Source organism: Salvelinus alpinus, chromosome 6 (assembly GCF_045679555.1).
Source record: "Salvelinus alpinus chromosome 6, SLU_Salpinus.1, whole genome shotgun sequence".
Classification (NCBI taxonomy): Eukaryota; Metazoa; Chordata; class Actinopteri; order Salmoniformes; family Salmonidae; genus Salvelinus; species Salvelinus alpinus.
The window spans coordinates 53,410,589-53,432,253 of NC_092091.1; the positions used below are offsets into that span (position 1 = coordinate 53,410,589).

The window sequence follows — 21,665 nt, forward strand, 5'->3', positions numbered from 1 at the left end:
AAATGATCGGACCCATATGCATTGGATGTGTAACCTGATTAGGTCGTCCACCCATGGTGCTCAGAATGACAAATCACATTTAGATTATGGTAACTAATGTAAACAGAACATGCAAGTCGGGGATGCAACGAGGTGCGGTCCTTCTTACTGAATTCTGACGTGCACTTTGAAGATGTTAGAATAACTGTCCACATTTACATTTCCTCAGCGAAGACAAGTAACCAACAGCAAAATCACTAGCCTGTCAATCTACTATCCCCCATAGTAGAAAGGTTTACCTATTCTATTGGTCACCTTGTCTAGAAATAAATTCCCTATTCCAAACAGACTCTGGGACAGTTGTGAGATGATAGATCCCTAATTCATACATCCAGTAGGGCTAATAGGCTAAATAACAATATGTGATGCAACAGATCACAACGTTTAGCTTAAAATGTTGCTCAACTATTATTTATTCACATAAGCGCAGCAATGCATACAAGGCAGTAGTCTACTTGCGAATGTTCGTTCCATAATGCAATTATCAGGATAACCTCGTTGTCAAAAGGGCACCGCACATGCAAGTGGTTTCATGTGACCGAGATGAAAGTATCCTTTAGACAATTTTTAAGAGGGGAGATCTAATATGCAACAACTAGCACGGGTTGCTAATATGACTAGGATTGTGGCTACTGGACAGTGAAATAAAGTTTTATATTAAATGATTGCTTCCACGGATATGGACTGATTTTTGGCTGAGGCTACTTTGAAGCAAGGTAAGACATGCCTCCATAATATGTATTAATACGTTCAGGTTTCAAACAATTAAGTATATGCATACTGCCTCCAGCTCATTGCAAAGTGGTGTGTGACAGTGATGAAGCCTGCTTTCCGTTGCCAATGTATGCGTTTGCTGTTTGAGATGCTGTAGCCGCAGCTCTCGCGCTGTCTGACCGATTTTCCGCTCAAAGGCTCTGTATCTGTATGCCGTACACGATTGATAAATAAGATGCATAACGAATATACTGTACATGCGCCAATTGTACAACATTGAAATCTCCTTGACAACATTGGATTCACACCTCTGATAGTTTAGAGTTTCTAATATGAAACTGAAGTAGATGTGTGTGATGTCTGATGTCCGAGAGCTATTCTTATTGAAGCTCAGAATTAGAAACCACCACTTTCTGTTGTAACGGTGTCACTGGCGATTGGCTGCGTTGTATTGCTGCGTGAGTTGACGCTCGCTTGCAGTGCAATTTAGGGGCATGTTCATTACGGCAACGAAAAACATTTTGCAACGAAAAATATAGTTAATTTCTCATTGGACTAGTCCAGGCAGTCTCTCCCAGTTTGCTTCTGTTTGGTGTCTAATAAACATACAGAAACAAGGTTATACCTTCCTTATTGAAATGAGTACAATTCCAATCACAAATAGAAGGACCCACATTGGTGTTGATGAAAGCAGGTTTTAGTCCAACTCCCAACACATGCCGCTTGAGTTTCCCAAAGACACTGTAAAGCAGCTCTTTTAATAAAGAACTCTCATTGTCTTTGTCGTGTTTCAACTCGAGCCCCCCCCAATGGGGTGTGAAATGGATTTGGCAAGCGGGAGACTTCCGTTTAAATCCCCCTAATTCATCATCTCTGACACCCCTCTCTGCCTTTTGTTATATTTTTTATGTATTTAGTTTTTTACGAGTAGGACGATCAAGTGTCTCAGAGGATTCGATTTGGCCACCACTCTGGCTGTGTTGTTAGATAGGAGAGTCAGCGTTTTGCCAAGTCGCCCGAGCGCTCGCTTGTTTCATATGATAAGGTCCTATTGGAACTCCGCTGAGTTGATAGGTGTACATAAATGTGTTCTTCTCTTTGTCTTTCTTTCGCCAGCTCCTCATTCTACGTGCCGGAGAATGGAAGGCCGCTGCGCTTCCAGCCGCCATCGCTGGAGTTTGGGACACAGTGAGTTTATTTCTCTCACTCTCACCTGGTTTCATAGAAAAGGATTCATAAAAAAGGATACATAAACATAAGCCAATGTCAAGACATTGATAAATCCTGTGTTTGGAGCTACTATAACCAACCACCTCATTTCTAGACGTACACATGGGTGCAAAAGACACCGACTCCAAATCACAATCCGACAGTTATAAGAGTAATGTGGAAAAAGCATTTAGAATAGCGTCGTATGCCAAAATCAACAAAATATCTGTAACCTTTACCAAACCTTGTATGGATTATGTCACCGGAAGCCCCCAAGAAGAAGCACATGCATAGAAAGTGATGATAAAAAGCAGTAGAAGTGGAGAAGCTCTCTGTATAAAGCGGAGGGGCTTTTTAAACGCAGAGGAAGCCAAAGGAACAGACAGATGACGACCAAATAAGGTCATGAGCAGCTCAGCTCTCTTCCCATAAGCACAAGGCTGAATAGGGTCAGACCCAAGGGGAAATGTTTAGAACTCTGCTGTTTGCCTCCCCGCTCCCAAAACAATCACCAGAATAGCGAGACTCTTTGTTGTGCTTGGACGGCTGTCACCACTGCTACTATTTGCAGCTGAAAAAATGTATCCTATGACATATTTATTAATTATTTTGAGCCATAGTCACATTTTTTCCCCTCCAAGGTCTGTTTATTTCCCATTTTCATTTTGTTTATCAATTGGTCCAAGTATCCAAGATATCTATTTGTTAATTAGTTCTGTTTCTAAATCTGAGAAATACCTCATTCCCAACCTCTAACAAACTAGTAAACACTAGGTCCGACCTAGGATGTACCCTCGTCCAATTCAAGTTTATTTTATATAGCCCTTCGTACATCAGCTAATATCTCGAAGTGCTGTACAGAAACCCAGCCTAAAACCCCAAACAGCAAGCAATGCAGGTGTAGAAGCACGGCGGCTAGGAAAAACTCCCTAGAAAGGCCAAAACCTAGGAAGAAACCTAGAGAGGAACCAGGCTATGAGGGGTGGCCAGTCCTCTTCTGGCTGTGCCGGGTGGAGATTCTAACATAACATGGCCAAGATGTTCAAAGGTTCATAAATGACCAGCATGGTCAAATAATAATCAGGAGTAAATGTCAGTTGGCTTTTCATAGCCGATCATTAAGAGTATCTCTACCGCTCCTGCGGTCTATAGAGAGTTGAAAACAGCAGGTCTGGGACAGGTAGCACGTCCGGTGGACAGGTCAGGGTTCCATAGCCGCAGGCAGAACAGTTGAAACTAGAACAGTTTCAATAAGGTCCATACCTTATTGCTACGGACAATGGTTGCTATATGACTGAAGTGTTTAAACAATAAAATTTCACGCCCTTGTTTTGCTAGAGTAGCATCAAGCAAAGCAGCCATAACACCAGCACAAGGTGTTAAACTCAACCTCATTCCCGCCCCCTAGCCTTGCTAGCCATTCGCTAACTAGGCTAACCCAACAGCCCAGTAATTTCAGCAATGGCAATATACAGTGTTGATATGCAACATTAGCACACCCTTCTTTCTCCGTTTGCCAGGCAGCGCAGAGGGAACCAGGCATGCCCAAATAGACCTTTATTGACCGAAGTTGTGTCCCAAATGTCACCCTCTTTCCTATATAGTGCACTACTTTTGACCAGAGCCCAGTGGCACCCTGTTCTCTATATAATGCACTACTTTGACCAGAGCCATATGGGCACTCTATTCCCTATGTGTAGTGCACTACTTTCACAGTATTTACTGTCATCCCGTTGTTTAAACACACAACAAACCCCCCTGTCCCCACTACAATGCAGGTCCCCAGTCATGTGATACAAGTGGCTAGGACAGGCAGTAGCTTCGCATAAAGAGGATGGAATTTCTGCTGTCTTTTGCCATCAGCATTGAATTGAGGAAACATCTAGATTATAAAATAGGCAAGGTTAAACGCATCTATCTAACTTAATCACGTTAGGAAATGGAGTATGACCTATCCAATGACTTCACATTGTACAGTAGCTCTAAAAGTTACTAGCAGGTGTATTTTATATATTCCTTGCTTATGGTTATGTTGACACTAGCATGAGGAAAGCTTGCATCTGCAGCTATTAACTTTATCTGCAAATCTCTCCTTTAAGAGGGACATTTTACAGAACTGTGGTGACTCCTGCCTTTGTTGCTGGGCCCCCTTTTTATTACAAACACATCTAAATATTAAAAGGCTAAATGGAGAGCGCTAAGCATAGCTCCAAAGGTCACCATAGACCTTTTAATAGCAGGCTGCGCTCACTTTGTTTTTATGGTTGATCTGAACTATGTCACGGTTTCTCCTTTGATGTCGGCCCCAGAGAAGTGTCAGAGGAGCAAAAGTGACTTCCTCGTTTTCAGGAAGTGCTAACTTGTAGTCAATAAAATGGTGTAGGGCGAAGTTGCCCCTAGACACTGATCTTGAGTCAGTTTTGCGTTTCCCCCCGCTAATGGTTAAGGTTAGGATTAGGGGAGGGGAAGTGGATCCTAGATCTGTCCCTAGAGGAAACGTCACTATTAAAGGGACATTTCTAGTTCATTGTCAAGTGTTGATGCTATGTCAGTGTAGACACAACCGGAAACACTTTGCATTGAGTCGTACTCTTATGCCCTGAAGTTACTCTATAACTACAGCGGTAACTAGAATGTAATCATGGTAAAACTGCAAATGAGGTGACAATGTCTAAATTGTACTCAAACAAAAGTTAGTTTCATAGTAGTTTAGAAATATTACTTTCTCGATGTCCAATTTGCGATAAAGTATTTAACACTGATTAAACAGCATGATCATTACACAGGTGCACCTTGTGCTGGGGACAATAAAAGGTCACTCTAAAATGTGCAACGTGGTCACACAACACAATGCCACAGATGTCTCAAGTTTTGAGGGAGCTTCCAATGGCATGCTGACTGCAGGAATGTCCGCTAGAGCTGTTGCCAGATAATTGAATGTTCATTTCTCTACCAACGTCGTTTTAGAGAATTTGGCAGTACGTCCGATTGTCATCACAACCGCAGACAACATGTATGGCGTTGTGTGGGTGAGCGGTTTGCTGATGTCAACGTTGGTGGCGGTGAGGTTATGGTATGGGCAGGCATAAGCTACAGACAACGAACACAATTGCATTTTATCGATAGCAATTTGAATGCACAGAGATGCCATGACGAGGTCCATTGTCGTGCTATTCATCCACCGCCATCCCCTCATGTTTCAGCATGTTAATGCACGGCCGCATGTCGCAAGAATCTGTACACAATTCCTGGAAGCTAAAAATGTCCCAGATCTTCCATGGCCTGCATACTCACCAGACATGTCAACCATTGAGCATGTTTGGGATGCTCTGGATCAACGTGTACGACGTGTTTCAGTTCCCGCCAATATCCAGCAACTTCGCACAAGAGGATTGGGGCAACATTGCACAGGCCACAATCAACAGCCTGATCAACTCTATGCGAAGGAGATGTTGCGCTGCATGAGGCAAATGGTGGTCACACCAGATACTGACTAGTTTTCTAATCCATGCCCCTTTTTTTTTTAAGGTATCTGTGACCAACAGATATATGTATTCCCAGTAATGTGAAATCCATAGATTAGGGCCTAATGAATTCATTTCAATTGACTTATTTCGTTATATGAACTGTAACGCAGCAAAATCTTTGAAAGTGTTGCATGTTGCATGTATATTTTTGTTCAGTAAAGCTTGATGTTTACTATGCCTGGATAGAACAATGAGAGGTGCTTGTTGTGTCCATCTCTATCTCTCTCTCTCTCTCTGTAGGCCACTGGGGCTGCCAAGAGCTGAAACCATATACATACACAACCCCAGCCAGGAACTCCCAGTGACGCTGCTGTCAATGTTTACATCCAGCAGACATTTTCACATGCCTTCGTTCCACAGAAGGGTGAGTGTGTGTGCCCTCCCTCGGACACTCCCCACCCCTCCTCTCACTCAACCACACCCCACTCCATCCAGCTTCTCGCAACAATCTCTATTTTGCTTCCCTCTCCTCTTTCTCTGTTTCTCTCCCTTGCGCGCTCTCTTTCTCTCACACTGTTTTTTCCTCTCTTCGTCTACCTCTCTCCACTCCCCCCTCTCTCTCACACTGTTTTTCCTCTCTTTGTCTACCTCCCTCCACTCCCCCCTCTCTCTGTTTTTCCTCTCTTTGTCTACCTCTCTCCACTCCCCCCTCTTTCTCATGTCAGTCCCTTGGGCCACCAGTACAGCTATTTAAACTCTCAAACTGCCATTGAAACCCACAGCATTTCCCTGCTCTGCTTAGAAAATAAATCAAGCACAACAGCGTTGCATCACACTCTGACAACAGTGCATGTTACATCCTTGCATATCACTTTTTCTCCTAACGATTCCACGCTGAAATTAACCCACAAATCATTCTCAGCATGATTCTCATATAAGTGGTGGAAGTTGTGTGCCTCACCAGCATACTACTGAGTGTGAAGTCATGTATGAAGCCATGCTAGTATGGACATTGTAACGTAGTCATTGCCTTTCAGCGAACCCTGACCCCGTGTCCTCTCTGCTTTCAGGTAATCCCACCCAGAGGGAAGGCCTCATTTAAACTAGTCTTCCTCCCGACGGAGGAGGGCAACGTAGAAAACTCATTATTTATAAACACATCAGCCCACGGGGTGCTCTCTTACCAGGTCAGTAGTGATATGAGCATATGATACTAATGCTCTCCGGTCTACGTCACAAACGGCTCCTTATTTACTGCACTACTTTTCACCAGTGTCCGTATGACTATGGTCAAAAATAGTGCTATGCCTCCCGAGTGGCGCAGTGGTCTAAGGCACTGCATCGCAGTGCTAGCTGTGCCACTAGAGATCCTGGTTCGAGTCCAGGCTCTGTCGCAGCCGGCCGCGACTGGGATACCCATGGGGCGGTGCAAAACTGGCCCAGCTCGTCCGGCTTAGGGGAGGGTTTGGCCGACAGAGATGTTCTTGTCCCATCTCACTCTAGCGACTCCTGTGGCAGGCTGGGCACAGTGCACGCTGACACGGTCGCCAGGTGTACAGTGTTTCCTCCGACACATTGGTGCGGCTGGCTTTCGGGTTAAGCGGGCATTGTGTGAAGAAGCAGTGCGGGTTGGCTGGGTTGTGTTTTGGGGGATGCACGGCTCTCGTCCTTCGCCTCTCCCGAGTCCGTACGGGAGTTGCAGCGATGAGACAAGACTGTAACTACCAATTGGATACATTTACATTACATTTAAGTCATTTAGCAGACGCTCTTATCCAGAGCGACTTACAAATTGGTGCATTCACCTTATGATATCCAGTGGAACAACCACTTTACAATAGTGCATCTAACTCTTTTAAGGGGGGGGGGGTTAGAAGGATTACTTTATCCTATCCTAGGTATTCCTTAAAGAGGTGGGGTTTCAGGTGTCTCCGGAAGGTGGTGATTGACTCCGCTGACCTGGCGTCGTGAGGGAGTTTGTTCCACCATTGGGGTGCCAGAGCAGCGAACAGTTTTGACTGGGCTGAGCGGGAACTGTACTTCCTCAGAGGTAGGGAGGCGAGCAGGCCAGAGGTGGATGAACGCAGTGCCCTTGTTTGGGTGTAGGGCCTGATCAGAGCCTGAAGGTACGGAGGTGCCGTTCCCCTCACAGCTCCGTAGGCAAGCACCATGGTCTTGTAGCGGATGCGAGCTTCAACTGGAAGCCAGTGGAGAGAGCGGAGGAGCGGGGTGACGTGAGAGAACTTAGGAAAGTTGAACACCAGACGGGCTGCGGCGTTCTGGATGAGTTGTAGGGGTTTAATGGCACAGGCAGGGAGCCCAGCCAACAGCGAGTTGCAGTAATCCAGACGGGAGATGACAAGTGCCTGGATTAGGACCTGCGCCGCTTCCTGCGTGAGGCAGGGTCGTACTCTGCGAATGTTGTAGAGCATGAACCTACAGGAACGGGTCACCGCCTTGATGTTAGTTGAGAACGACAGGGTGTTGTCCAGGATCACGCCAAGGTTCTTAGCACTCTGGGAGGAGGACACAATGGAGTTGTCAACCGTGATGGCGAGATCATGGAACGGGCAGTCCTTCCCCGGGAGGAAGAGCAGCTCCGTCTTGCCGAGGTTCAGCTTGAGGTGGTGATACCACGAAATTGGGGAGAAAATGGGGTAAAAGTTTATTTAAAATAGTTTAAAAAATATTCCTGCACTATAGACTAGGGTTATATTTGGGACGTATGCCCTGACCCACAACCAGGGATCTGTTTTTAATATGGACTCAAAAAGAACATTGTGTGCCTGGTGGAAGGCATGTTGAAGTTAGTTTCGCAACCGTTTTGAAACACAGGAAGTAATGGCTGTGATGTGATATTTGGCACCATTGACCCCTGACCTTTTAAAGACGCATCAAAGCAGATGGGTGTTAACAGAGTGACATTAAAGCCCACAGCCCTATTAATAGTTAAATAAGCATTAGTTCATGGTTCTTGGTAGGGAGGTAAGGGTGCCTAGGCCTAAATATATTCTGTTTATCAGTGAAAAGGCACAATTTAGTACACCCAATCATTAAATAACTTAAGTTTCCATTAAATAAACTATGGGGATTTTGATATTATGATGATCCACTCTCCAGTGTTGTATACGTCATGGTCACTATTAGCATAAGCAACATTAGCATGCTACCTTGGATTCATTCACTCCCTTTGATTTAATATTCTGTGGTCTAATCAGTCCCTTTAATATGGCCAAGTAAATGAAACTCCACTTTTGGATTGCACACTCTTCTGACACATTAAACATCTCTCAAGGTAAAATAAGTAATTTTTGTAATTTATATTTACTGTCCCTTTAACAGTGATGTCCTTTCACCCAGGTTTTTGGTTTGGGTGTCCACCGGGGCTCTGTAAATGGGGTCAATAGGAAGGACAGTGTCCTCATATTCCCCCACATCCAGAGCATCAAGCTAAGCCAAACTCAGGTACGTCCATTCCATTCAACTCAATACACTTGATTTATTCCCCAACAGGCAATTGTTCCTGGGCAAGAAAGTCAACAGACAACATGTGGCAACAGGATACATATGTTTACCACAGTACTATAAAGACTCACACACGCCATACCAACAAACAAACACATTTACCACAATATTTACCACAGAAAACTTGCTAGCATGGCCCTCTGCCCTGCTCTGCAGTGTGCAGGCCTTGCTGTATTGTCTGACATCTGATAGCCAGCAGCTATCTTCCCCTCTTTGCCAGTCCCGATACAGAGATAACCCAACACACAGAGGCATAAACACACACTTACATGAGAGGCGTACGCACACACACAAGGTATATACACATTCATGCATGCACACACATGATCAATCACGTTCATATTTGTGTATACACAATCACACACTTGTGCCTAAACATACACACACGCACACACGCACACAGGGAGCATGAAAACAGTCTCATCACACACACACTCGCACCCACAAAAACATCAAGGGAAGGAGTGAAAGCGACACAAGGCTTCTTCGGATGAGCGTTACCCTCGGCAACCGGAAGCGGGTGGCAGTTACAAAATGTCAGCCTGGCTGCGTTCTCACAATCACTCAGACTTGCTTCTAGTCTTTATTTAAACATTTTTTGCAAGATGGTTGTTTTGTTTTTTCTCAGAATGGTTTACTTATATAATCGACTACTAATTCACGCTCTTCTTCTGTTACAACACTGAAGTTTTACAAGACAATTTATGGGCTGCGTCTTAAATAAATGGCCCCCTATTGCCTATATAGTGCATAACCTTTGACCAGTGCTCTATATAGAAAATAGGGTTTTGCTGAAGTAATGCACTATAAATAGAGTAGGGTGCCATTTGGGACATAACCATAGAGTTTCTTCACTGATCTGGATGTACTTTTATGCGAGGTAGACAGGCGTTGTGAGTAAAGTCGTTCCTGTACGGTGTCTGTGGTTTGTGTTGCTGTATCACGGCCTGTTGAGCTGCTGAACATATGAACAGGTTTAAATATAGACCGAGCTTTGGCAGCAGGATTCAAATTTAGTTCCCCCTTCCCTTTATTTCTTTACTCTCTGTCACTTTATTTCTGTCTCACTTTCTATCTTTATTTCTCTCTGGTTCTTTAGTGGGGGGGGGTTGAAATTAAGTCTCTCTTTCTCTCTCTCACTCTCTCACCAAATCATTGGATGAGGTTACTGTTATTTCACAGCGTGTACTGTAGCTTTGAGCTCACCACCACTTTTGATATTAAATAACGCACTACGCACCAATCCAAATACACTGTCATGTATGAATACTGTCACCTAAGTATAAGGCCTTGACTAGTGAAGACTTGTGTTATAGTAATGTCAAAGAGATCTGCCTTGTAGTTGGGATAACCTTCAGGTCATGTTGATAAATCAATCAATCAGTTTTGCATTTATAAAGCCCTTCTTACATCAACAGATGTCACAAAGGACTTTACAGTAAATAACCCTGTCTAGAACCACAAAGGTCATAGGGTTCAATGACTGAGGGCAATAATGCTGGTCATGTTCACTACCTTTCAAAAGTTTGGGGTCAATTAGAAATGTCATTGTTTTTGAAAGAAAAGCACATTTTTGTCCATTAAAATAACATCAAATTGATCAGAAATACAGTGTAGACATTGTTAATGTTGTAAATGACTATTGTAGCTGGAAACGACGAGCGTACAGAGGCTCATTATCAGCATCTATAACTCCTGTGTTCCAATAGAAGTTAGCTAATCCAAGATGATCACTTTAAAATCCTAATTGATCATTAGAAAACCCTTTTGCAATTGTTGGCACAGCTGAAAACTGTTGTCCTGATTTAAGAAGCAATAAACTGGCCTTCTTTAGACTAGTTGAGTATCTGGAGCATCAGCATTTGTGGGTTCGATTACAGGCTCAAAATGGCCAGAACCAAATAACTTTCTTCCCTTCACAGAACAGCGCAAACTGGCTTTAACCAGAATAGAAAGAGGAGTGGGAGGCCCCGGTGCACAACTGAGCAAGAGGACAAGTACATTAGAGTGTCTAGTTTGACAGACTCCTCACAAGTCCTCAATTGGCTGCTTCATTAAAACCTCTTCAGGATGATTGAGCTAACGTAGGCTAATGCGATTAGCATGAGGTTGTTAAGTGAGTGTATGTAAACTTCTGACCCACTGGGAATGTGAAGAAAGAAATAAAAGCTGAAAAGTCATTCTCTCTACTATTTTTCTGACATTTCACATTCTTAAAATAAAGTGGTGATCCTAACTGACCTAAAACAGGGAATTTTTACTAGGATTAAAAGTCAGGAATTGTGGAAAAACTGAGTTTAAATGTATTTGGCTGAGGTGTATGTAAACTTCCGACTTCAACTGTATGTTACCAATGTTTTGCTTAATATAACCTCACATAATTAGTTTAGTTTGTTAGTTATGCTACACATGCCTGTATTTATTTCTTCACTAGTCCCATTAGACTTCCATCTAAAAGAGTGGTGGATGTAATTTCGATCTTTAATCTGGATTAATGAAACTGTCTTTAATTTATTTAGTCTAATCAACATGACCTTTCCAGCTATTCATCTCATCAAAGAGCATTGGAATGAAGGCTGAGTTATCAACCTCCTTGATTGTAAGTTTCTACCATTGACTCTGTTCTCTGTTACGCTGTTACAGGAAGATTCTTCCAACATCACTATCCTGGGGCTACTGCTAGAGTGCAGTTTACCCAAGAGCATGTACAGCCAGCCGCAGGTACTGGGCATCTCATCACTTTTTATAATAATGATGTCAATATGTAAATTGAAAGACTGAAAAATGCTTTATATTAGTTCAAAATTGAACACGAGACCAAAATCGAATCAAAAATGATGCCAGACTTAACAGAAATGCATGTGTATGACCACTTGATATTTTCGAGACAACCTATTTGTGTTTTAAAGGCTAAACGTTTAAATTCCATGCAAACTGTAAGAATAACTTTGAGCGTTGATATTACAGGCATTTTCATAGCACTTATGGCCGTTACTGTTTATTTTATTCTTTTTTCCAACTATTGTCAACATGAGTGCTGAATACTCCTTAACTGTGTGTACTCACTATCTTCTTGGATTCACGATAATCACAAGGGTTATTCTCCTGTAGTCGGTTATTACCTATGTCACATGAATTGTGGCTCTAAACTTTACTGCAGAATCGGTTATTACCTATGTCACATGAATTGTGGCTCTAAACTTTACTGCAGAATCATTGCTCATGATGAAATTGTCCTGTACACATACTCCTTCAAACATCTATTGAGTGAGCTGCGGTGTTGTGATATCTGACTGCAGTCTGGTTCCACAAGAAGCCCCAAGGATAGTGAGACCACTTGCTAGGAACATAATTGCTTCCTCGAGAGACCTTTAATTGGGCCAGGAGCTTCCCTAAACACAGGTGGCGCAATCACCACCATGACGCAAGCCCTACACACCACTCTATCTCTCAAACCTAACCCAACTTTGTTTTGTTTGTTTGTTCACAATGCCTTGTGAATACTTCTAGTACGGTATAGCCAACTCCTATGGTCAGGGGGGATAAGCACTAATATGGCGTATTCAGGAAGTGGCCGGTAGTCTGTGTATGTCTGTTGTATCCACAGGGGCTTGGTGTTTGTTATTGTAGGCTCAGGCCCTGTGGCGTCTAGCCAGGGATAGATAGCTGTCTGTTTCTTAAGTCCAGGCCTGAGTTGCTCCTACTCCTAAAACGACAAGGCCTGGTTTGAGCCGGGCTTTGCACCCCTCAGATACTGATCTTGTCAGATTAAAGGGAGGGTTAGTGAGCGGGTTAGGTACAGTGCTGAGGGACTGGAGAGAAGCAGCTTGTTGCCCATAGTTCTGCCTCTAGCTGACTATGTATATACTGTGTGTGTGTGTGTGTGTGTACACGCATGCACACACACACACACACACTCTTTTAGTATACTCCCATTCTTCATCTCTTCCTCGTTTACATTTCTTACACAATTTTACTCATTTGTCTCTCCTTCTGTCCCCCCTTTCTTGCCCCCCTATCACTCTCCACGTTCCACTCTCCCACTAATCGCTCTTTCTACACTCCTCTTCATTCTCTCTTTGCTCTATTCAACCAACCCCCTCCCCCTTTCTCCCTCTTTGCTCCCTCTGTGTAACTGGTATGCCTTTCCTGCCGTTTCCCCAGGGGTCCTGCTTCCAGAGTGTTGAGGACCATGCGGCCGGGGTAGAGCAGCGACTCAACCTCCAGATCAGGCTGTCGGAAAGCACAGAACGCCCCGCTGACCTGGACAAGCTCAAGCCCTACATCATCGAGCACATCCTGGTCCTGTTGGTCGCCCCAGCAACGGGCCGCGGCTCTGCCAACGGTGGGTGTCGGGGCTAGGGGACTAGTTTTTGGGGGTGGAGGTGGGGTAAGGCATGAGAGTTAGGAATAACTTAAAATATTTTAGGATGTTGGTTGGTTTTAATACAGAATGTTGGTAGTCTGCGGGTTTAGGGACCTTTGCACCCCACCTAAAGAAACATCTGGGAGAAACACTGATTCGGATTTGGGAGCCTTACCACTGCTGAGCCATTTAGCATATTACCACAGCTAGTTGTAGAATAAAACATGTCCTTCCCCAAATTCTCATCTTGACTATTAAAGGGGAAATGGCAAAACTGATCTCAGATCAGCCCATTGGTGCAAGTTCATCCTGTATCCTCATCACCACCACACCCCATATTACATACACAGGACCATTAGTGCTCCCTTATTAGCCAGCAGCATACCACCCTGCATACCACTGCTGGCTTGCTTCTGAAGCTAAGCAGGGTTGGTCCTGGTCAGTCCCTGGATGGGAGACCAGGTGCTGCTGGAAGTGGTGTTGGAGGGCCAGTAGGAGGCACTCTTTCCTCTGGTCTAAACAAAGATCCCAATGCCCCAGGGCAGTGATTGGGGACACTGCTCTGTGTAGGGTGCCGTCTTTCGGATGGGACGTTAAACGGGTGTCCTGACTCTCTGAGGTCATTAAAGATCCCATGGCACTTATCGTAAGAGTAGGGGTGTTAAGCCCGGTGTCCTGGCTAAATTCCCAATCTGGCCCTCAACCGTCACGGTCACCTAATAATCCCCAGTTTACAATTGGCTCATTCATCCCCCTCCTCTCCCCTGTAACTATTCCCCAGGTCGTTGCTGCAAATGAGAACGTGTTCTCAGTCAACTTACCTGGTAAAATAACGGTAAAATAAAAAAATAAAAATAAAAATCAAGGCCGGACTATACTCTGTAGAGTAGGCCACATCTCCCTGCTAGAATATCCCTATCACACCAGGCATGTGGCCTGTAGATTGATGGTAGATTAACATTGTATTTGTCCCAAATGGCACCCTTTTCCCTACATAGTCCACTACTTTTTTACCAGGACCCATAGGGCTCTGGTCAAAAGTAGTGCACTATATAGGGAATTGGGTGCCACTTGGGATGCAACCATTGTTTACAGTTTTGTACTAGGGGCCAGACATGGGTGATTAGATGTTCTTTCCTTGTTCTTCTGTCCACTGACTTCTACATCATAAACAACTAAGGGATGTTTTCCATTTCCATTTTAATCTAATAGTAGACTTAATCTGGGTCATGTCAGTTTACAACATTTTATTTCTGTGAAACGGTACTAAAACGGTGAATTTAGTGACTCCCAGTGAACGGTTGGTCATTCATTGGTTTGCCAATACAACGCAATCGATGGAGGTGAAGCGTGAACGGTAGCACAGGTAATTTTCATCCACAGTCTCACTTGCAGAGAAACCTGAGGTTGAAAGGAATTGCCAGAGCCAAGGAAATCAGCCCTGAAGTGTCAGCTCAGCGCTTTCACCCACGAAACTGCTGCACTGCTGCTGTAGAGTAGAGCACTCAGGTTTTTATGATCACAGCATACTGTAAACGTAATCACCTCCTTTCACTTAGTGCTACTGTCCAGATCAAACTAAACTGAAACCACCTAGTGAGTAACATTAGATCTAATTTTAAGTTAATTGTCACAGTCATCTGACCTCCTGTGAGGAGTGTTATCAGTCATTTTTTGTCTCGTGCACAACAGATGTGATTGGCATGCATGAATGGGATAGATGGGGCATTTACCTTCTACCTTGGAATGGGCATCATAGAGTATCAGCATTACACTCTTAGATTATGTGCATGGAGTATAGTCACAGTACCTAAGAGGATGTCAAGTAGCCCTGAAGATTATTGACTGTCTGTCTTAAGGTGGATGTATCCATTTTGTGTGCGTAGTGACACCTACTGGCGACAGAGAGAAGTGCAATTTTCTGTGTTTTGTTGGGCAGCAGTACAGTATTTATTCGATTCTGTCAATAACATGTCATTAACCTATTATGTCTTCATTCTGTCCTACAGGGGAGCCAAAAATAGGAATTTATATGTTGAATTCAGGAGGAAAGAAACTTTATGTTAAGGTAAGTTTCTGTGCGAGTACTCAGAGTACTCATATGGAGTCTATTTAATATGTATTCAGTATTACCCATGCAGGAGTTTATATTGTATCTATTTTTTTTATTAGGAAATACAGTTGTTATCCAAAGTGGACAGCACTCTGGAGTTCAGCCCAGTCCTGCTGAGAGCATCAGCGACAAACTTCACAGAAGTGGCTACGCTAGCCTGCAGAGGTACGTTTCAATGGCAAGGTAGAGAAATACTGGGTCTGTTTGCCGTTTGTGGTAATAATGTTGATATCTTAAAAGAAAAGGAAAACCTGCAAATTGCTCTTGATATATCATCATCAAATTATTCCCACACACCTGCACCAAGCAAACTCAGCTGTGTGAGATCTTTTCCTATTTTGCTGATGAGTTGATAGCATGTGTGTATATTTAAGCAATAAGGCCCAAGGTGTTGTAGTCCAGTGCCTTCAGAAAGTATTCATACCCCTTGACTAATTCCACATTTTGTTTTTACAGCCTGAATTCAAAATTAAAGTGCTTTTTTTTCACCCATCTATGCACAATACCGCATAATGACTAAGTGAAAACATGTTGCTAGACAATTTTGCAAATGAAATACAGAAATCATCTAATTTACATAAGTATTCACACCACTGAGTGAATACTTTGTAGAAACACCATTGGCAGTGATTACAGCTGTGAGTCTTTCTGGGTAAGTCTCTAAGCGCTTTCCACACCTGCTCATTATTCTTTTCAAAATTTAGACAACCATTTTCAGATCTTGCCATAGATTTTCAAGTAGATTTAAGTCAAAACTGTAACTCAGCCACCGAGGAACATTCACGGTCTTCTTGGTAAGCAACTCCATTGTAGATTTTTCCTTGTGTTTTAGGTTATTATCCTGCTGAAAGGTGAATTAATCTCTGTGTCTGGTGGAAAGCAGATTGAACCAGGTTTTCCTCTAGGGTTTTGCCTGTGCTTAGCTCCCGTTCCATTTCTTGTTTTATCCTGAAAAACTCCCCAGTCTTTAGCGATTACAAGCATACCCATAACATGATGCAGCCAACACTATGCTTGAAAACATGGAGAGTGGTACACAGTACTACCGTATTGGATTGGCCCTAAACATAACGCTTTGTATTCAGGACAAAAAGTTGATTGCTTTGCCATATTTTTTTGTTGTTGCAGTATTACATTAGTGCCTTGTTACAAACAGGATGCATGTTTAGGAATATTTGTATTTTTCCTTCCTTTTCAATTTGTCAATTAGGTTAGTATTGTGGCGTAACTGCAATGTTGTTGATCCATCCTTAGTTTTCTCCTATTACAACCATTAAACAACCATGTTTTTAAAGTCACCATAGAGTACCACGGTATGAGTCATAATAACCATTAAACCTAGCGGTCAAACAGGGAAATGGTTCCAATCGTTTTTCATGTTGGCCTACCCAGATGTGATGTTTTGATAACTGTGTAAATCTCTCTAGGACAAGGTGACTTTTATCAATATATTCGCCTGTATTTACCCCCTAAAAATGAAACTCTAATTAGATGCTAATGTAGCTATCATAAAAAAATACCATGATGATCTGAACGAGACTGCCGAATCGAGGCAAAGGTAAGAATCTGGATTAACTATCTGTTTACTAAATGTAGTAATGAATACATTTGCAACATTTCTTGAAATGGACAATTCTGTGAGCTGTCTTGTAAGTTTTAATTTGACACAATACATGTTAGCAACGGTATCAGCTAGAGATGACATGCAGGAGCTTGATTTGTAGTTTTGCATTACGTCTACTTTGAGGCTAATTAGCATTTTAGACTCCGAGAGTAAATAGAGCTGAATATATTGATAAGTCATCTTGTCCAAGAGAGATTTACGTGGTTATGAAAACATCTCACCAGGGTAAGTCTACACAAAACGCTGACCTTATCTTAAGTTTTTTTTTTAAATCCCCTATTGGAAATATGAATGGCAGAAGAAATTATTTGGACCATTTCCCTGTTTGACCGCTATGTTTTATGGGTATTATGACACTTCCACTCTGGGGCTCAATTGGCCTCATTGTGAAATGCCTGAGTGGTTTCCTTCCTCTCTGGCAACTGAGTTACAGTAGGAAGGATGTCTATAACTTTGTTGTGACTGGGTGTATTAATACACCATCCAAAGTGTAATTAATAATTTCACCATGCTCAAAGGGATATTCAATGTCTCCTTACCAATAGGTCCCCTTCTTTGAGAGACATTGGAAAACATCCTTGGTCTTTGTGGTTTAATCTGTGTTTGAAATTCACTGCTCGACTGAGGGACCTTACAGATAATTGTAGGTGGGGGTGTACAGAGATAAGGTAGTCATTCAAAAATAATTTTAAACACTTATTGCACACATAGTGAGTCCCTGCAAATTATTATGTGACTTGTTAAGCAAATATGTACTCCTGAACTTGATTAGGCATGCCATAACAAAGGGGTTGAATACTTATTGAGGCAAGACAATATCAGTTATTATTTAATCAATATTGGCTGTAACACTTAATAAGTCAAGAGGTATGAGTACTTTCTGAAGGCACATATGCTTTTAATTCCATTCTAGATATGTATTTAGCTTCTATCACTATGAAAAATACAACTGTCCTGTATTAGCTGGAACGTAACTTATCTACCGAGAGGAACCTCCTACTTTTAAAATCCAATGTTGACTGTGTTCAGCAGGGTCTCTGCCAGGTCAGGGTAGAAGATGCTCCAGTCATATTAGCCTACAGGTCATGGGGAATCACACAGTGAACACTTTCCCTGGCTTCCACATCACACACAGGTAAGACCATACTCTGCTCAAAAGGAGATTTAGATTGTATTTTCTGCCCTCAAGGTGTGTAAGGCGACGTTTATGTTCTGTTTTCAGTTTGTATTTACAAAGTATAAAATCCAGATAACAACAAATCGCTAGGAAATGTAGTGAATGGGTGTTACGTTATCAACACAATTTAAGAGACAGAGTGCCTCTCACTCCTCCAGAGCACTTTTCAATGGTTGTCCCTCCTCTCTCCAGGGGGTTGGAGCTGTCTAGTCTCTTCCAGGTGAGACAGAGGCAGAGGGGGGCAGACCACGTGGACCTGTGGCTGACCAACACCCTCAACTTCCCCCTCGCTGTCCAGGACGCCACCCTCTCCCCGGAGTCCCAGGGCTTACTCAAGGTAGTGGTGGTCTTCTTTTGTAGTTGCGCTGGGCATCTCAAAAGATGGCTACGTCATACAAACGTGGTTCCATGAATTCCGTTGGCATTTTTATGAAGTCGAACATAAGTTTTTTTTCTTAAGGTCGATAGCTTTCGGGCTGAACTTTGACATTTCTATGTGCAAAAGTAGTTTGCCTTGGTTTCTTTATACAGATTGGTACAGGTGCACAACTCAGCCTCTCAAAGTTTCACAGGCCTGGTTTCCCAGGTTGAAATCAGTCTCTAGTTCAAATATGAGAGAATGAGATCTGTGTAGTTATAGTTGAATCTCCTGCTATCAGTATGTCCGTGCTGACCGTCTGTCCCCCGCGCGTCAAGGTGGTCAACTTCAGCGGGGCGGTGTCAGTGCCCCAGGGTGGCTGCTGGCGGCTCCTCTCCCTGCAGCTCCTCAACAGGAGCCTGCCCTTAAACCTGCTATCCACCCTCTCCCTGACCACTGGCTTGGGTCTGGCCCTGAAACTACCCCTCCACTTTCACTCCACCCTGGCTAAGGTAATACTCCCAGGGACTGTCTGCATACACACTCCTCCATACTCTCCATAGACCAGGAGTGCACATTTGTGTTTCTGCCCTAGCAATACATGCCTGATTCCACTAATCAAAGGATTGATGAGGAGTTTGTTAGTGTAATCGGGTGTGTACTCCAGGACCAGGGCCCGTATCCACAAAGAGTAGAAGTGCTGATCTAGGATCAGTTTAGCCTTTTAGATCATAATGAATAAGATTATACGGACAGATCCTAGATCAGCACTCATATGCTGAGATACCTTGTGGATAAACGCCCCGGACTGAGAAACACTGCCATAGACAACTGTCTATTACTGAATTACTGAATTACTGACAACTGAATAACCACACTTTACACATACTACACTGTCCGTTGTTCTGATCTCTATACTAATGTTTAACATCTGCTCACTCACGCCTTTGTTCTGATATACTTAGTGTGTGTGTACACAGTGCATTCGGAAAGTATTCAGACCCCTTCACTTTTTCCATATGTTACGTTACAACCTTATTCTAAAATGGATTAAATACATCAATCAATAAATACATCAATCTACACACAATACCCCATAATGACATATCGAGAACAGGTTTTTCTAAATTTCTGTGAATGTATAAATGGAAATGCCTTATTTACATAAGTATTCAGAACCTTTGCTATGAGACTCGAAATTGAGCTCAGGTGCATCCTGTTTCCATTGATCATCCTTGATGTTTCTACAACTTCATTGGAGTCCACCTGTGGTAAATTGACTTCATTGGTCATGATTTGGAAAAGCACACACCTGTCTATATAAGGTCCCACAGTTGACAGTGCACGTCAGAGCAAAAACCAAGCCATGAGGTCGAAGGAATTGTTCGTAGAGCTCTGAGACAGGATTGTCTCGAGGCACAGATCTGGGGAAGGGTACCAAAACATTTCTGCAGCATTGAAGGTCCCCAAGAACACAGTGGTCTCCATCATTCTTCAGTGGCCTTCCATTCTTAAATGGAAGAAGTTTGGAACCATCAAGACTCTTCCTGGAGCTGGCCACCTGGCCAAACTGAGCAATCGGGGGAGATGTGCCTTGGTCAGGGAGGTGACCAAGAACCTGATGGTCACTCTGACAGAGATGGGAGAACCTTCCAGAAGGACAACAATATCTGCACTCTACCAATTAGGCCTTTATGGGAGTGGCCAGATGGAAGCCACTCCGCTTGGAGTTTGCCAAAAGGCATCTAAAGGTCTCTGACCAGGAGAAACAAGATTCTCTTATCTGATGAAAACAAGATTGAACTATTTGCCCTGAATGCAAAGCGTCACGTCTGGATGAAATCTGGCACCATCCCTGAAGCATGGTGTTGGCAGCATCATGCTGTGGGGATGTTTTTCAGGAGCAGGGACTGGGAGACTAGTCAGGATCGAGGGAAAGAAGAACGGAGCAAAGTACAGAGAGATCCTTGATGAAAACCTTCTCCAGAGCGCTCAGGACCTCAGACTGGGGTGAAGGTTCAACACAGGAGAGGCCCAGCCAGAGCCCAGACTTGAACCCAATTGAAATAGTGAGTAAAGGGTCTGAATACTTATGTAAAATTTCAGTTGTAAAAAAAAATTTCTTTGCAAACAAACCGTTTTTTCTATGTCATTATAGAGTATTAGATTGATGAGGGAAAAATACAATTTAATCCATTTTAGAATAAGGCTGTAACGTAACAAAATGTGGAAAAAGTCAAGGGGTCTGAATACTTTCTGAATGCAGTGTGTGGGTGTGGGTGTGGGTGTGTGTGTGTGTGTGTGTGTTTGTGTGTGTGTCCAAGCTAACAAACGGTCAAATGGCATTATATTGATATGACATTCGTTCAGCTAAAAATAACGGAGTGTGTTCTCTAATGGGAGTGTGTTTGTGTGTTCCCTCTCCAGCAGGGTAATGTTGTGTTTGAAGCGGAGAGGGAGTGTGGCCGACTATGTCCTCTCAGACTGTCAGAAGCAGGTGAGACGTGTGTGTGTGTGTGCGCACACGCTTGTGGCGTGCATGCTTGAGTCATTGGTCTCTGCTGTTGGTACAGTGTGTGTTTGACTGATATGTGTGCAGGTGTGTGGTCCACTCAGGCTGTGTTGTTTGGGTGTTTCCAGGTCGTGTCCAGTGGCAGCGCTCTCTCCTCCCAGACTCCTCCTCCTGGATGCTGGACAGCAGACTGGCCTCGGAGCTCTGCGATCGCTGGCAAATCCGCAAAGACCAGCTGCCTTGCAGGTGAGACACACGGCTGTTCACTTCCCTCCTTTACTCTGTCTGGTCACTCCTACACACACACAACATTTTTCCTACCCTCAGTGACTTATACATTATCTAGTCACTCTAACACCTATCACTTATAATGGCGGTGGGCCACACACACACACACAATACACTTACAGTTCCTATTTTCTTCTGTTCACTAAAGGTGGCCAAGACTACCAGCGGAGACCTCGTCCCCTCTAGACTTTGGTGCTGTCCCTGTCAATGAAAGCAAAGTAACCCAAACATGTTTTTATCACACGCTAATAGTTGAATAGCTTTGTAGTACAT

The 21,665-nt window shown here is 43.4% G+C and overlaps 1 protein-coding gene across 4 annotated transcripts in view; it reads left to right on the forward strand.

Annotated features, from left to right (window-relative positions):
* Positions 1–21,665, forward strand: part of tmem131l (transmembrane 131 like) — a 99,223-nt gene that overhangs the window by 50,890 nt on the left and 26,668 nt on the right. Inside the window, exons 4-17 of one of the 4 annotated variants that reach the window (XM_071407012.1) lie at positions 1,870–1,941; positions 5,730–5,853; positions 6,500–6,616; positions 8,790–8,894; positions 11,598–11,675; positions 13,119–13,299; positions 15,330–15,388; positions 15,493–15,598; positions 18,087–18,192; positions 18,427–18,571; positions 18,931–19,104; positions 21,020–21,089; positions 21,233–21,350; positions 21,541–21,610. In XM_071407012.1, the coding sequence (XP_071263113.1) occupies positions 1,870–1,941; positions 5,730–5,853; positions 6,500–6,616; positions 8,790–8,894; positions 11,598–11,675; positions 13,119–13,299; positions 15,330–15,388; positions 15,493–15,598; positions 18,087–18,192; positions 18,427–18,571; positions 18,931–19,104; positions 21,020–21,089; positions 21,233–21,350; positions 21,541–21,610 (1,525 nt within the window). The remainder of the gene's footprint in view (positions 1–1,869; positions 1,942–5,729; positions 5,854–6,499; positions 6,617–8,789; positions 8,895–11,597; positions 11,676–13,118; positions 13,300–15,329; positions 15,389–15,492; positions 15,599–18,086; positions 18,193–18,426; positions 18,572–18,930; positions 19,105–21,019; positions 21,090–21,232; positions 21,351–21,540; positions 21,611–21,665) is intronic. The other 3 variants (XM_071407015.1, XM_071407013.1, XM_071407016.1) reach the window with 3 other exon arrangements.